The sequence below is a fragment of the Papio anubis genome, chromosome 1, assembly GCF_008728515.1.
Source record: "Papio anubis isolate 15944 chromosome 1, Panubis1.0, whole genome shotgun sequence".
NCBI classification, from domain to species: domain Eukaryota; kingdom Metazoa; phylum Chordata; class Mammalia; order Primates; family Cercopithecidae; genus Papio; species Papio anubis.
In genome coordinates, this window is record NC_044976.1 from 128,759,586 (window position 1) to 128,776,397 (window position 16,812).

The window sequence follows — 16,812 nt, forward strand, 5'->3', positions numbered from 1 at the left end:
GAAGGGGCCAGGGCACGAGGGCTGGTGGACTAGTGGGTTTCTGAGGGCCTGTAGCAGGGAGGTGAGGACAGACTTGGGGAGGAGTGGTTGGGAGGGATTTTGAAGGAGCAGAGGAGGTGGAATGCTAGATGGGGACATAGGGAGAGCCAGAGGAGGAAGCCCAGAAGGCCATGGTGAGACTTGATCCCCAACCAAGAGGGAACACTGCCTCCATCCTCTTCTCTCATTGCCCCCAGGACCCCACCAATGGCTACTACAACGTGCGTGCCCATGAAGACCGCCCATCTTCCAGGGCAGTGCTCTATGCTGACTACCGTGCCCCTGGCCCTGCCCGCTTCGACGGCCGCCCCTCATCCCGTCTCTCCCACTCCAGCGGCTATGCCCAGCTCAACACCTATAGCCGGGCCCCTGCCTCTGACTATGGCCCTGAGCCCACACCCCCTGGCCCTGCTGCCCCAGCTGGCACCGACACAACCAGTCAGCTGTCCTACGAGAACTATGAGAAGTTCAACTCCCATCCCTTCCCTGGGGCAGCTGGGTACCCCACCTACCGACTGGGCTACCCCCAGGCCCCACCCTCTGGCCTGGAGCGGACCCCATATGAGGCGTATGACCCCATTGGCAAGTACGCCACAGCCACTCGATTCTCCTACACCTCCCAGCACTCGGACTACGGCCAGCGATTCCAGCAGCGCATGCAGACTCACGTGTAGGGGCCAGAGCCTGGCTGGGGCATCTCTGCGGGGCAGAGGAGAAGGCTTTCACAGCTGTTCCCTGATATTCAGGGGCATTGCTCATTGCTCCCTTCTCGGACCAGCCTTCTTCCTCCCACCGTGGCAGGTGGGGAGCAGGTCTCCCAGAAACACCCCGTCCCGAGGATGGTGCTCTTTGCATGCCCCAGCCTCCTGGGCCTGCCCTTCCCTCTTCTTCGGGAGGATGTGTCTCTTCTGACCTGCACTTTTGCCTGACCCTAGAATGGGGACAGGGAAAGTGAAGGTTGGGGAGAGCAGAGGGGGCACTTTTTAGCATTCCCTTTCTATCCCACCCGTCTGATCTCCCATAAGTGGAAATGGGGGTACCCAGGGTGGGCAGGCTTTGGCCTAGGGACATGAAGTATGGGAGTGGGTGGCTGTGGCACAGACAGGTGGAAAACAGCATAGCCTGGCCAGTCCCTGTGTTGTTTGCATTCGTGCCCTGGGTGCATCTCTCCTTCCTCAGGGTACTGCAAAAGGGAGCTTGGATTTATGTTCGCTCTTGTCCACAGAACAGCCCTGGCACTGCATTCAAATCCAGCCTTCATTCAGCTGGGATCAAAATGCCAGTCACCTTGGCCCACTGTGGACAGCTGTCTGTCAGCATGCAGAGGGATCCAGGAATCCCCGACAGCACTGCCCGCTTTCCTTCTCGTCTATGCTGGGCCAGCCAGATAAGTCAGGGTCCTGGTGGAGAAAGAAAGGCCAGGACCATGTCCTGATTGACCCAGAGACCGCTGTGTGCTGCGCAGCAGTTTCCAGAACCAACACTAGAGGGAGCCACATAGGCCTCCTCTCCCCAGTCTGCCCCACTTCCTGGCTTTAACTCTTGAGCTGGTTTGGGGAGTGGTGGGGTAGGGGTGGGGGTGCTGTATAATTTTTCAAAGGAAACAAAAAACAATGAAAACCTCATTTGGGAAGAAAAGATGTAGGGATTCCCCCACCCAAATACAAGTCCCATTGGAAAGGAAAGGTGGTACCTATTCTTCTCCATGGGGTTTCTAACACCCTCCATTATTCTTTCAGTCTCCAAGCACTTTGAATCCATTTTTAAACATTCAGGTTGCCAGACCTGTCACACAGTGGGCTCCGATAGGGTTAGGGAGGGGGCCTGGCTCTCCGGCTCTACTCTCCTACCCTAGGTCCCATCAGTTGGTTGGAGGCCACTTTCCAGGGGGTGTGGGAGACAGGTTTTGGTTTTTTAAGTGTCTTTTTTTTTTTCTTGGACCAATCAGATTCCTTCTTCCACTTTCAGTGCCTTGAGTGTCAAGCTTTGGATGACCGACCCTACGTGGGCGGTTGTGCAGGCAGCGGGTACTTGTGAGCCTCGGACACACTGTTAAGTGTTACAGTGTTAGGAGAGAGATGGGTGAGGGGACCTGGAGAGGTAAGGGGCCTGGAAATGGCCCTGACAGAGAACTTGTGCCGACCGGGAGAAGGTGGCACGGAAGGGCACCACAGGCATTCCACGGGCCATTCCTCCTCCTCCATGTGCACGCACATCCAACACACACCTTCCATGTGACCGCTTCTCAGCCACCACCTTCTGACCAAAGAGAACAGGAGCTCCAAGGAGAACCTGTACCCCTGCCCCAGCCACCCTCCCTAAGAAGCAGTGTCTGGAGTTGGCTGTTTCCCACCTCCCCAACTGCATGTGTGGCCCAGTGGTAGGCAGGGCCTCTGGTGCAGTTCCCAAAATGTTCCTCGCCCTTTCTCCGTGGTCACCATTCATAACTCATGTTTGCTTTAATGAGTTACATGCTTATCAGCCACAAGCCATTACCGCCCTTACAGATGGGCCTGGGGGCGACATTCCTGGCCAACCCCTTGCTAGGAAGGACCAGATGATACCCAGGAAGCAAGTAGCTCTGGTTTTAACCTCGCAGGAAGCCTCTGCATCCTCCTTCATTTCAGCAGGGAAAACTCCTGTGGAGTGGGCCCTACCTGGGGCATTTACAGGCTTCCAGCTGTATTCCATCCCTGGAAGCTGATACCTTTCTATAGAGTCCTTTTATGAGAGCTCAGTGGGAAAGTCTGTCAAGAAATTCAGGTTCTTGTACAGACAAATTCATGCAAATTTATATTATTTTCACAAAAACCAGAAGCCATGGGTAATCCAAAGACTTAAAGTCTAAAGATGGTGGCTTTTTAAACATGAACATTCCAAAAAAATCGTTTTTGTTTTGGGTTTGGCTAGATTCTCTTATTTGTCCCTTTTTGGCTTAAGTATCAGTTTCATTCTACTGAAATGATGGAGAGAGGGCCTAAGGTTACTAGGTAATTGAGCTAATGGTGCAGGGAAAATGGTTGAGAAAGGAAGCCTAGTTTTCAGAAGGCTGACACAGAGCTAGTTCACTGTTCTCTACTCCTTAACACGTTAACCAGAGCCTCTTGGGTGTCAAGCAGGCACCCAGGAAGGCACAGGGAAGCATCAGCAACCAAGGTCGTCTCTGCCCCCTGTAACTGACATGTTGGTGCCATAAGAATCTGAATTGGAACCTACCTGAAGGGCCCAGTGGAATAGCTTTTCTGGGGAGTGGAAGGCATCCTTGATCACAGAGCTTTGCTGTTGAATCCTGGAGTCCTGCAACATGGTGATGCCTCCGTAGTTGGTGATCCTGATTACCTTTGACGGCTTGTTTTAGTGGAAAGAGCAAGGGACTAGAGGTCAGGAGACCCAGGACCCAGTCCTGAAGCTGCCAAGGTTAGATCTTGGCCTAACTTTCTGTTCATTGCCCCCAATTTGTCTGGCCTGTAAAATGAAGGGGAGAGTTGCACAAACCTAAAACTATTCTGGTTTTGTTATACCCATTGTGCTGCCAGTAGGGGTGGGACTGCCCATTGCTGGCAAGGAACTGGAAACAGTAGCAAGCATAGTGAGTGCTGGGGAGCTGGTTGGGGGGTTCTCTCCTGTTCGAAGAAGAAGCTTTCACCATGGGCTTCATTATCTTGTCAGACGTGTTGTGAATTAGTTTCCACCAGGGACCCCTTTATCCCAAACAACAACACAAAATACACCCTAAGCCTCAGAGTAAAATTGATGTGGGGCTATCCTTTGACTATTGGGTCATCTGTGCTGCTCCCCACTCATTTCTGATTGGTTTGCAAACGTGTCTTTTGCCAGGGCAGGGCATAGTATGCACATAGGCATATTATGTGCCTAGGTTGCAGGCACTGCTTCTGTAAGGGAAAATGGGAGTAGCCTTCCTCCACCCTGATCCTTAGGAACAGTCCTCCGGCCCAGGGACAGCTTGCTCTTCTTACCAAACAGGTGAAGCCTGCAGTCCAAGGTGCCTGGAGCCAGAGGTCGGGGAGTATGCACAGCTGCCCCCACCTGAGAAGGAGCAGCTTGCAAGGGGAGCCAGTGGAGGGAAAGGGGTACAACAGTTTTGGAATACATTCTGGATCTTGAAAAGGATCTTGTGATTTTGGCTGAGCCATGGTCACTTCCCTCGTAAAGGGCCCGCCCTATATCCTAAATTCTAGATCCCTCAAAGTCCAGCCACAGAATTTGCATGAAGCAAAAAGCCTAGTCAGTGAGAAAGGCAAGGGTCCAAGATGGGAGCAGTGCTGTGCTCTCATCACTGTCTTGCTTGGAGTGAAAATGTTCATGTGAGCACCCTGTCTTCAGGCAGTATGCTCTCCCCTTATCCCAGCAGGGCTACTTTCCTCTTCACTCTGAGGGGAGCTTTAGCTGCTTTCAAAATGGAGCACGTTGCACTGGAGTTTCGTGCCCTCTCGTTAACCTGTCAGGAGCTACAGTCCCAGGCTCCATAAAACGGAATCGATGTCTCAGTATACATGACCCACGTTCATAGCAATGTTCGGCCATTTGGGTTTGAAGAAAGCCGCATTAAAGCCAAGACCCCGTTTGGAGCGAACTGCCTTGTTCTTTGCTGTGTGGAAGGTTCTGTCCCCACAGCTAAGCTCCAGTTCCTCCCCAAGCATCCTGGCCTCAGAAATCCTGGCTTCCCCAAGTTAGTGCTGTCTGACCTGAGCCAGGCCACCGCTTGGTGCCTCTATAGGCCACTATGCATGTTGATAATCGCCCAAAAGGATTAGTGAAGCTCCTGACCCTGGCAAGGCCGTAATGAACACTGAAGTGCACAGGCCAAGGGATGTAATTGAAAGGCATTTATTTCTGTGAAGACGCTATAAAATTAGCATTTAAATATCCCATTCCCTTCTCGTGGCCTCCTCCTATCCCCCTATGGTATTTCTCCTCCTCTCCTCAAGGCCAGGCTTTTTGTGAAAGGCATTGGCTTACCTTTGTCAGCGTGGTCCCGATGCTCACTTCTGGGCTGCTGGAGAGGACTGAGAGATGTGTGATTTGGTAGGAAGGAGGTGTGTGGGGGGTTAGTGGGGAATCCCATTTCTTTGCATCACTGTGAGGGAGCTCCAGGCCCTGTCCCTGGAGAAATAATTGCTGCGCAGAAGTCACAGGCCATACTGGGCAGTTCTGGTACAAACCTGCCCTTAATAATAATAAAATAATAATAATAACTCCATTTGCATAGAACTGTCACTCGTTCCTGCCAGTCTGCTGTCCCTACCCTGGTTTTTTGCTGGCCCCAACCACCGGCCTTGTTGAGTACTGATGGGCCCTGAGCTCTTCTGTTTGCTTCTGGAGCTCTTCAGATGCTGCCCCCCTGAGAATACCCTAACTCTGGGGAGAGAGCAGCCAAAATCCCAATACAATGAAACTCCACACAATCTTGTTAGCAACAGTGACCCAGAAAATTTTGAGGTGTCCAATTTCACCAGAAGAGGCCCAGGGCTCCCTTTGGTCACATTTTCTACCCAGCCATTCTTGGGATTGCAACATCCATTTCTAGCTCCAGTTGAATTTTCTCCACCCAGACCCCAGAAATAAATGGATCCATGATGATAATTAAGAGAAGAGAAAAAAAAGATATTATTTTTGTTAGGACAAACCATCGTAGGTTTTTAGCAATGTGTATCTGTGTGTCCCTCACACCTTTTCCTATTCTACTTTTTTCTTTTTTTTAAAATATTATGTACTATATTTTTAGTCTCAAACACACTATATATTATATATATTTAATTTTTTTATATATATAAATATAAATGTTTTAAAAAGTATCATGTTTTGTGTTGTTTAATGCATTAACGGCTAGTTACTTAAAAGCCTGCCTGACTTTGGGTGATAGTTCTGGTTTGGGGAAAAAACAGGTTTGGACTGAAATTGCAGAAACAGTGTTTGTGCCACCTCCAGGCCATGGGGCAAAAATGTATTCTCTAGTTTGCCACTTGTGCAGAACCCTGAGGCCAATTATGGCAGTTCAGGGACAAACAGCTGGAGGCTCCTGCTATTGGAACACAGCATCCAAATGTTCTGTGCCAGATCACATTATGGGAATGGGAAAGGGGGAGACTTTTCAATCTGAGATCCAGATCCCAAAGGAATTAGGACAGGTGTGTAAGAATGGCTGGTTTTGTTTATTTAAAATGCTGTGGTTTGGGTAAAAAGCAAAGTTATGAGGTCTCCAACCTTTTGAACTTGTAGTGAAGCAGAATGAAAAAACAGATGGTGCAGGAGTGCACACACACACAGGCCATCCTGCTGAGAAATCCTAAATTCCCTGAGTTGAGTTCCCTTGGGTTTCACTTTGCTCATTTCTCAGGAGTGTTTGCAGATACCTGAAATTGTTTTCAGATAATGCTTTTTCAGATAATGTTTTGTTTTGTTTTGGACTTTTATTTTGTTTTGTTGTAGAGACTGTGTTGCCCAGGCTGGTCTCGAACTCCTGAGTTCAAGTAATCCACCCACCTCGGCCTCTGGAGTCGCTGGGATTACAGGTGTGATCCACTGCGCTTGGCCCATATAATGGTTTTTAAAGCTATAAATCCTTAGAGAAATAGGGTTTATTGTTTTCTTCAGTTAACAACCAAGCAAACTCAAGACAGTTTACAGTAGCCTTTTTTGTACATAAGGGACACCCAACATAGAGAGGAAGACAGGATGTAAGAGCTGAAAAAAATACTTTCGAAATAATGCATCCCATTTCCAAGAGGGCTAGAAGTCACAGCACAGGAGCTGCAGCTGAGGGAGGGTGCAAGGTGCTGTGGGGCCTGGGGTTTGGAGGCATGTAGCCAGGACCAAGAACCTATAGGTAGCCCAAGATGAATCCAACCTGGATGGGAATGAGAGGCCAAGGCACAGTTATATTTGGAGGCTGCATTGAGGTAAGTTGCACTGGCATAGGTAAAAATGGCATTATAGAATACAAAAGCAAATAGGAAACAGTAAGGAAAAAAGAAAAAACCAGGACAGGAAGCAAAGTTGTGCAAATGTGGAGGCACAGGTGAATACTATCAGGCCAAGTGGTGCTGGGTGGGGTGCTTCCTATGTTATGTGTCCACCTGGGATACATTTATTCATCTCCACATCCCCAGACCCCAGCACAGGGCCAGCAGGTTCTTTGGGACAAGTCTTTGTAGGGCACTACATAAGGCTCCAAGGGCCTAAACCAAATCTCAGCCACAAGAAAGGCCACAGGACCTCGTCCCTGCATATTAGGCCTCTTCCTGTGATGGGAGCCCCAGCCCCTCTAAGTCACCTCCAGCCTGAGGATAAGTAATAATGACACAGCCCCTTTATCATCTGGCTTTGCAAAGTTGTAAAAGCCACCCCCTCATTGTGAGGCTTTGGCGTCACAACAGCAGCTATTGGCCTAGGCATAAACACACTCCTGTGTGAGTTCAGATTTCTCCATGAGATAACCCCACATCTTTCACTTACTTCACAACCCTCCCCTGCACTTACCCTACATTTCAACACAGTTAAATGGAATTATGCCTTGTTTGTGGTATGCCCCTGAACTTTCCTCCCTCTGTGCTTTTGTCCAAGCTCTTTTCCCTGCCTGGAGTTCCTTTGCTTTCCCATTTCTAAGTTTTATTTATCTTCAAGGCCCAGCCCAAAGGCCATCTCCTCCAGGAAGCCTTGCCTGACTCATTACTCACCTTCTCTTCCTCCCTGGAAGTCTCGTGGGTTAGCTGTTATCTCACTGATCTCATCTCATTTATAGCCCTTCTGCTTTGATAACAGGATGTTGTGTGTGACACATTAGCACTTTTCTCCTAAAAGAAGGTCACTGAAAGGCAGAGAGCATGTATCATTTATTTTAGTATCCATCACCCAACAGAGTGCATGTAGTTTCTCAGCATGTGCTGGAGGAATGCAGGCATGGAGGGAAGGAAAGCGGGAGGGGAAGCAAACCCATAAACACAATACATAAAAGGAATTTAACCTAGAGGAATTCATGCTTGATAAAGTAGTGTAGCATGGTGATTAAAAGCATGGACGTTCGAGTCAGTCTACCAAGCCGATAGACATGACCAGTACTTATTGATATTGAATTCTCTCTTTCTGAGTTCCCTGGCTGTTAGACAAGGCCAAGCTGACTATAAACAGAAGTGGCATGTCACTTCCAGACCAAGGCATTTAATTGCTTGTGTGAGATCCTCCAGCATTGTCTTCCTCTGCCCTAGCGACAGGAGCCCATTTATTCCAAATGGGACGGCTTTGTCATAGTGGAATCTGTCTGGCTGGGTCCCTGAGCCCTTTAGCCAACCCATGGTGAATATGTAGTTTGAGGGAGAAATGAATTGTTGTTAAGATATTGAAATTTTATGGTTATTTGTTACTGCAACACAGTATATCCTATCCTGATTAGTACAGACAGTGCTAAAACCCTGCCTCCACCGTTTGCTCCTTGGATAAGTTACTTTACCTCTCTGCATCTCTCTTTTCTCCTCTGTGAAGTGGACTAGTAATAGTTACTATCCCACGGAAAATGCTTAGTGGGAAAATTCCTAGCCAGTGAATACCCAGTAAAGGTGAGCTTTGTTAGCCTAGAGAAAGGGGAGTAGTGGGCATCTGTCACTTTCCCTCCTTTGCCTCTTCCTTAGAGACATCAGGAAAGATGTCTACATTTGCCCAAGGGGTATGGAAAGAACAAGGATTTTGGAATGAGAATATTTAGCTTAAAATCCCAGCAAAGCCTCCTGTAACTGCAGTGCATGGCAGGTCAGCACACCTTTCTGAGCTACCGTTTCTTTATATTTAAAATGGTGCAAAAACTCAATGAGATGAGATACACAAAAGCCTTTTGTAAATTGCCAAATGCTATTCAAATGTGAGTTGATTACTTTGGTCTATTAACTCTCTGAAGCATCTTACCCCCCAACCCCACGTGCCCCACTCTCTAGCATCCCACGCTACACACCTCGCTGCCACAAACACAACACTAATGCTGCTCTAGCAGTGACCTGATATTAGGAGAATGTGCCTATCCAGCTGGGCGGGATAGAGCCCATCTTGCCAGCCCCCAGGGTTCTAAAACCAAAAGACCAGCTCTTTGTAAAGCAGGAACCTGGGGGAGGAGAAAGATCACTTCATTGGCACTCACTTTCCCATTTCCTTTACTCATTGTAATTAGCTACACAGAGGCAACCTCCCGGGGAGAGCAGAGCCATCAGCTCCCCAGATTGAACCAGGGAGCTTTGTCTTTTTGTTCCTCTCCACATAATACTGCTCTCTTGGTGGTCGCTATGCAAACACATCCTGCATTCATTTGCAAACTGGGGAATATTTCATATTTTGAGGATCAGATTAATGTTCTACCTCCCCAAAAGAGACACTGGTTGGGACTTCTATTCGAACAGTATCATGTCAGCACTCCTAGCAAAGGGTCTGGCTCCCAGAATCAGGTGGTCACCTGAGGGATGACCAAAACCTTTTTTTTTCTCAGAGCCTCTATGATTCCCTCACTAAAACAGACCCCTAACAGTGGATAATCGGATCTCAAAAATTGAAGGCACCTCTGGGGTCATCTGGCCCTGTTATGGACCCAAAGCAGAAGCCCCAATTCAGCTTCAGAGACAAATGGGCTCTGCATCAAGACCAACAGGGCACCAGAAAGCAGGGTGACTCTTTATGGGGTCTGGACTTTGGGATCTGAATGTTTGATTCCCCTGAGCTTCTGCAGGCACCAACTCTGTGCCTTTGGGGAAACCATTTGCCTTCTCTGGGCCTCGGTTGTCTCATCCATAAAAATCTTTCATTCGCCGGGCGCAGTGGCTCGCGCCTGTAATCCCAGCACTTTGGGAGGCCAAGGTGGGCGGATCACAAGGTCAGGAGATCGAGACCACCCTGGCTAACTCGGTGAAACCCCGTCTCTACTAAAAATACAAAAAATTAGCCGGGCGTGGTGGCGGGCGCCTGTAGTCCCAGCTACTCAGGAGGCTGAGGCAGGAGAATGGTGTGAACCCGGGAAGCGGAGCTTGCAGTGAGCCGAGATCGCGCCACTGCACTCCAGCCTGGGCGACAGAGCGAGACTCCATCTCAAAAAAAAAAAAAAAGTCTTTCATTCATGCAAAAAGTATTTATTGAACATTTTCCATGTGTCTGAAACTACACCAAAACTTGGGGATACAGGAGGAAACAAAACAACGTCCCTGCTTTCATGGGACTGTGCACCTAAAACGAAGAAGCTGAGGCAAAATTAATACACATGGAAAGTTTATTTGGGTCAAGCTTGAGGATTGCAACCTGGGAGCATAGACTCAAGTTGCCCTGAATATACACTCCAATTAGCAGCAGTTACAGGTGGACTTTTAAAGGCAAAAAAAGCAGACTGGGAGTGGACTGCTACAAAGTTGTTTGTCAGGAATTCTTACTGGTTTACAGAAATAACATTGGTTAGTGATTGGCTATACATTGTTAAACTATAGGGAGTGGGTTATAGTGTTCTGTATGGCATTATTAGGTTAATTTATAGCTCCTTGTGGCAAAAGTAAGCAGTTTCAAGAGATGAGTACATAGCTCAAAGGGAAGAGTGAGGCATGATTGTGATCTCTTTTAATGTGTCTCTGGGTCTGATAATTAAAAGGACTTGCATTCCTCAAATGAAAGTTCTTTTCTTTTCTCAGAACTTACACTGTAATGATGGGAGATAGACAATGAACAAACAAATGAATGTCAGAGAGGAGTCAGGAGAGACACAGGGCTGGGTAGAGTGGGACACTGGGAAGAGAGATGTGCTATTTTATGTTGGATGGTCAAAGAGTGTCCAGGATAAAAGAACAGTAGGCTGGGCTTATATCTGGGGAAAGAATATACTAGTCTGAGGGAACAGCACCTGCAAAGACCTTAGGCAGAAATTAGAGAGTCAATGGCCAGCAAGGAATGTGGCTGGGGGAACAGTACGAGCAGAGGGCAGTGAGAAATCCGGAGAGGGGTGAGATGCAACGGATCCTGTGAGAACTGCAGGCCATTGAAAGGGCTTTGAAAATTACTGTGAGATGAGAGGACGTAGTAAATCAAGCCATATGAACTGTTTTTGTAGGTCAAAAATGGGTGAACAGCAGCAATTTTATATGGTTCAACCTAATGCATGTAAACGTACAGTACTGTTGATTCATTATTACCACCTTTAAAAAACAAGCCTTTCTCTTATGTTGGCAGGATTAATTGAAAAGCATTTCTTCCTCCTATTGAGGCTGAGCAGGCCTCTTTATTATTTTTACCCAGTGGCTGTAGCTCTGCCTTCAGGACAGTGCTGTCTGGGTAGTCTGCCCCCTTCCCCTCCCTCTCCATGCAGTTCTTTTGATATTGAAATGTAGTTGTCATGATATCATGTCTCTTCTAAGAAGTTTCTTTTCTCAGTTACATATTTCCGATTCTTCAAACCCGTTCTCTTAGGATATGTTGTTTTTCAGATTCTTCCCTTTGTGCTTACCGTTTCTTCTGGGTGAACTCTGAACACACATTAAGAAATTCAGCGTCTCCCACTTCAACCTACCAGTCTGAGGGACAGTTCCCCATCTCAGTCCATTAAGATCCTCTATGTTCCTTCACCTCCTAATCTTCAGTAAATACAGACACTGAATTCTGGCTTTTCCCCAGGAGGGAGTGGTGGCCCCTTTACCTCCCAAAGGTCCTGATACCCATCCCCTCCAATGAAGTAGGAATGGTGCCAGATTCTCAGGCAGAAATCCCGGGGAGATGAAATGAGAGGGGTTTCCAGGTCCAGCAGCTCAGCTATGGCCGTGCCAGGCACTGCAACCTAGATTCTCCAGGGGTATCCCAAGATACTTAATGTGCTCTATGTAGTGGGTCCACTTGTTAATTTTTTAACAACATGGTCAGCATCACAATGACCCAGATCTTTTCTGCTCTCAGAACTAGGTCTGTTTTCTCTTTGGTTTTTACATCAAAACATGAGTTCTAGTCTAAACTCCACTTATTAGCCATTTGACTTTGGACCAGTTACTGGAAATTTCTGGGTCTTAGCACAGTCAGGTACTGAGTGTGTAGCCCAAATCCTACCACTGCACAAGGCCTCTGTTGCTACCCCTAAGTCCAAGGGTCCATCAGCTCTCCCTCGACTCCTGCAGTGGCTAAGTGGTCTCTGCTTCCAGTCTTTGTGCCCCAGGGGTCTGTTCTCCACAGCAGAGCATTGGTAGCAGTCCCCTACCTATTGTTAGTTTCATTATCAATACTAAAATTCATTCGATTTTGTCTTGGTCTGTTTGAACTGCTATAACAAAATACCAGAAGCCAGGTGTCTTATAAACAATAGAAATTACTTCTCACAGTTCTGGAAGCTGCAAAGTCCAGTGTCTCGTGAGGGCCCATTTCCTTGTTCATAGATGGCACCTTCTTGCTGTGTTCCCACATGGTGGATGGGACATGGCAGCTCTACAGGGCCACTTTTTCTGTTGTTGTTTGAGATGGAGTCTCGCTCTGTCACCAGGCTGGAGTGCAGTGGCACAATCTCAGCTCACTGCAGCCTCTGCCTCCTGGGTTCAAGCGATTCTCCTGCCTCAGCCTCCCAAATAGCTGGGATTACAGGTGTGCACCACCATTCCCAGCTAATTTTTGTATTTTTAGTAGAGACAGGGTTTTACCATGTTGGCCAGGATGGTCTCAATCTCTTGACCTTGTGATCCACCCACCTTGGCCTCCCAAAGTGCTGAGATTACAGGCATGAGCCACCATGTATAGGGCCTCTTTTATAAGAGCACTAATCCTATTCATGCTGGCTCCAACCTCATGACCTATTCATCTCCCAAAAGGCCTCTCCTAATACCATCACCTTGGGGTTAGGATTTCAACATAGACACTTTGGGGGGACACAAGCATTCAAGCCATAGAAGACTTTAACAACAATAAAATGCAACCTTTTTGTATGACAACAACAGAGTAATCCTTTAAAAATGTAAATCACATCAAATCACTCCTCTGTTTCAGACTTTATGGTTTCCTATCCCACTTAGAATAAAATCCATACTTCTTTCATTTCCTACAAGCCCTACCTTAGCTGGCTCCTGCCCACCTTCTCTCCATTCTTACTTTGCCACCTGCCATTCCAGCTTCACTGACCTTGCTGTCTGTGACACTCTATCATGGGATAAAATGCCAAACCCTCTTACGGAGATGCTCAGGTTGGGGGCTTGCAATAGGGAAAGAGTTAATATTTAATAAGTGAGCCAGGCACTTTCATATATGTGATTACATGCAATTTTCAGTATAATGGGCCTCTGAAGTTAGACCTTACAGGGAATTCCCCTGTCCTCCATCCCCAGTACCCAGTGAGCCAGCTAGAAGAAAAGCTCAGCAAATAAACCTAAGAGGCTTCCAGCCTCAGGGTTCCCGAAGCTCCAACGTTCTCCTCCTAATAACCTAGAGGGTTATGAACAGTCTCTTCACTTATTAAAACAATGTTTTTTGTAGACTGTCCCTTAGGTCTTGGCTACATGCCAAAAAAAAAAAAAAAAAAGCCTGAAATCCCAGATCCTCCTTTTAAAAGGACAGCGTACATAAAGGAAAACAGACCTCATTGCTCAAGAATCAGTCTGTTTCTAATGGGAGGACACAGACCCTCACCTCTGGGCACAGGTTCCTCTTGCATTTAAAATCTTCAGAGGGGTAAAAGATCTTAAAGGCAAGTGTAGAACCACTGGGATTTTGGTAGATTGAGGAGAAAAAACAAAAACTAGTATTCAAGTTTAGGCCAATGGGCTGGTTAAGCATGTCTAATTCAGATATGTGGGGTCCATCAATAACACTGAAGCACTCTCAGGGTAGGGAAACACCTGCATGTCTTTTTATCTGTAAAAAATTGGGGGCCTGAAATTTAAAGTAAAGGACTAGAATTGCATTTTTAAAAGGGAATTGGATCAATGATTTCTAATTTCTCTCTAAACACTAACATGTAGGATTCCATGATTCTGATCTCTTTTAGGGATGTCAAAGTGGTGGCAACTAAGCCACTTGAATTTTCAGAAAAGTACAATTCCAAATGTTCTGCACCAATTTTCCCTTCAGAACTCAGTTTCTGTATCTACAGTGTTGATGGCAAATCAGTGGCAAGAGCAAGGATCTAGGTCTTTTGGCTCTAAGGCTTTCCCTCCACAGCTTGCTTTCTTCGTAACACGGATTAATCTGTTCTCACACTGCTATAAAGAAATGCCTGAGTCTGGGTCATTTATAAAGAAAAGAGATTTAATTGGGTCGTGGTTCTGCAGGCTAGCTTCTGCTCTGCTTCTGGGGAGGCCTCAGGAAACTTACAATCACAGCAGAAGGTGAAGGGGAAGCAGGCATGTCTTACATGGCTGGAGCAGGAGAAAGCAAGAGAGGGGAAAGTGCCACACACTTTTAAACAACCAGATCTCGTGAGAACTCACTATCATAAGAACAGCCCCCAGGGGGAAATCCACCCACACAATCCAATCACCTCCCACCAGGTCACACTTCCAACACTGGGGATTACAATTCAACCTCAGATTTGGGCAGCGACACAGATCCAAACTATATCATTTGGTACTGACTTTGTGCAATATCTCTGACTCTTTTTGAGCCTCCATAAATGTCATTTAAAAAGACAACAAGGCTCATTCTTGTTTTCTTTTTTTGAGACATGGTCTTGCTCTGTCATCCAGGCTGGAGTGCTGTGGCATGATCGTGGCTCACTGCAGCCTTGGCCCCCTGGGCTCAGGTGATCCTCCCACTTTAGCCTCCTGAGTACATGGGACTACAGGTATGTTCCACCATGCCTGGCTTGGCTCATTCTTATTTAAACACTCAAATCAGGCATTATCTCCTCACAGAAGGTCTGCGCCCCACCATGCCAAATTAAGTGTTCCTCCTTTTTCATCTCCTGGTGCCCCCTCCCTATGGTCTCATGTGCCTCTGTTATTGTTTTTATACCCAGCACAGCTTACTAAGTTATTGACAATTTAAAGAGGAATTGTAGTGCCAGCTGTCATCTACATCATGAAGTCATGCCCGTTTTTTAAAAACAAATCTTGGCTTGGTGCAGTGGCTCACACCTGTAATCCCAACACTTTGGGAGGCCGAGGTGGGCAGATCACTTGAGGTCAGGTGTTTAAGACCAGCCTGGACAACATGGTGAAACCCTGTCTCTACTAAAAATACAAAAATCAGCCCAGCATAGTGGCGTGCCTGTAATGCCAGCTACTGGGGAGGCTGTGGCAGGAGAATTGCTTGAAACTGGGAGGCAAAGTTTGTAGTGAGCTGAAATGGTGTCACTGCACTCCAGCCTGGGTGACAGAGTGAGACTTCGTCTCCAAAAAAAAAAAAAAATTTTCCTGTCTAAAAGAAAGAAGAAAATGCCCTACAGCTAAGGTCCAATCTCTCTCCTTCCCTCCACATCTAAGCTTTTGGAAAGCCATTGTCTTTATTTACTCATTTCATTCTCTCCCTTCTCAACACAGTACAATCTGTCTTCTGTTCATCTCAACCTTCCCACAGAGACATTGTTCCAGTGGTCAAATCCAGTGGTCACTTTTCAGTTATTTTCTTCTGTTATGGAATTTTTAAACATTTTTTTTTTTTTTTGAGATGGAGTCTGGCTCTGTCACCCAGGCTGGAGTGCAGTGTTACAATCTCAGCTCACTGTAACCTTCATCTCCCAGGTTCCAGTGATTCTCCTGCCTCAGCCTCCTGAGTAGCTGGGATTACAGGTGCATACCACCACACCCAGCTAATTTTTGTATTTTTAGTAGAGACAGGGTTTCACCATGTTGGCCAGGCTGGTCTCAAACTCCTGACCTCGTGATCCACCTGCCTTGGCCTCCCAAAGTGCTGGGATTACAGGTGTGAGCCACTGTGCCCAGCTACACAAATTTTATATCACAACTTTCATACAGATATAAAATGAACACATGTCAAAAACTGCATTTGATCCATTAATTAATGAGGATTCCAGTAACATATTTCAACTAACTTCAAAGGAAAATTCAAAGTACCACGCTTATATAGGTCAACCAGGAATTTAGAAATGAATTTACAAATAGTCATAAAACTGGTTTATCCACAGGGCACTAATCAATTGCATTCCACTAGACACAACTAATTTGCATTTATTTGGGCAAAAATCATCTGCATTATTATCAGTTTCTCCAATTTACATAGTTGTAAAATAGCTCATAGACAATGTAAGGCAGAGATAACCCTGATGGGTAAATTAGACCGGACACTCAGTAATCTTTTTTGGTCCATTTTAAAGTCTTTCCTGACAATTTTTCCTGACATTTCCTTGACCTATCTTCAGCATTTCACACTAATTACCATTCCTTGAAACTCCTCTTTTGCTCTGTGGTGTCACCTCAGATTCCCCCCTCACCTCTCTATCTATCCTTAGCAGAAGTAGACTCCTCTTCTTCTGTCTGTCTCTCTCTCTCTCTTTTTTTTTTTTGAGATAGATTTTCACTCTTGTTTCCCAGACTGGGGTGCAATGGCATGATCTCATCTCAGCTCACTGCAACCTCTGCTCCCAGGTTCAAGAGATTCTCCTGTCTCAGCCTCCTGAGTAGCTGGGATTACAGGCATGTGCCACCATGCCCAGCTAATTTTTGTATTTTTAGTAGAGATGGGGTTTCACCATGTTGGTCACACTGGTCTTGAACTCCTAACCTCAAGTGATCCAACTGCTTCGGCCTCCCAAAGTGCTGAGATTACAGGTGTGAGCCACCGTGCCCAGCCAGTCTTTCTCTTAAATATAAATATTTT

The 16,812-nt window shown here is 46.7% G+C and overlaps 1 protein-coding gene and 1 pseudogene across 3 annotated transcripts in view; both read left to right on the forward strand.

Moving 5' to 3' along the window:
- KIRREL1 (kirre like nephrin family adhesion molecule 1) overlaps nucleotides 1–5,855 on the forward strand; it is a 108,899-nt gene extending 103,044 nt beyond the window's left edge. For both annotated transcript variants that reach the window (XM_009184079.4, XM_003892860.5), the window contains exon 15: nucleotides 237–5,855. In XM_009184079.4, coding sequence (XP_009182343.2) covers nucleotides 237–713 — 477 coding nt within the window. In that variant the 3' untranslated portion in view covers nucleotides 714–5,855. The remainder of the gene's footprint in view (nucleotides 1–236) is intronic.
- On the forward strand, nucleotides 2,091–5,855 carry LOC103876883 (annotated as a pseudogene). The gene has a single exon (XR_004177842.1). The product of XR_004177842.1 is annotated as an uncharacterized LOC103876883 (transcript).
- Nucleotides 5,856–16,812: the final 10,957 nt, after the last annotated feature.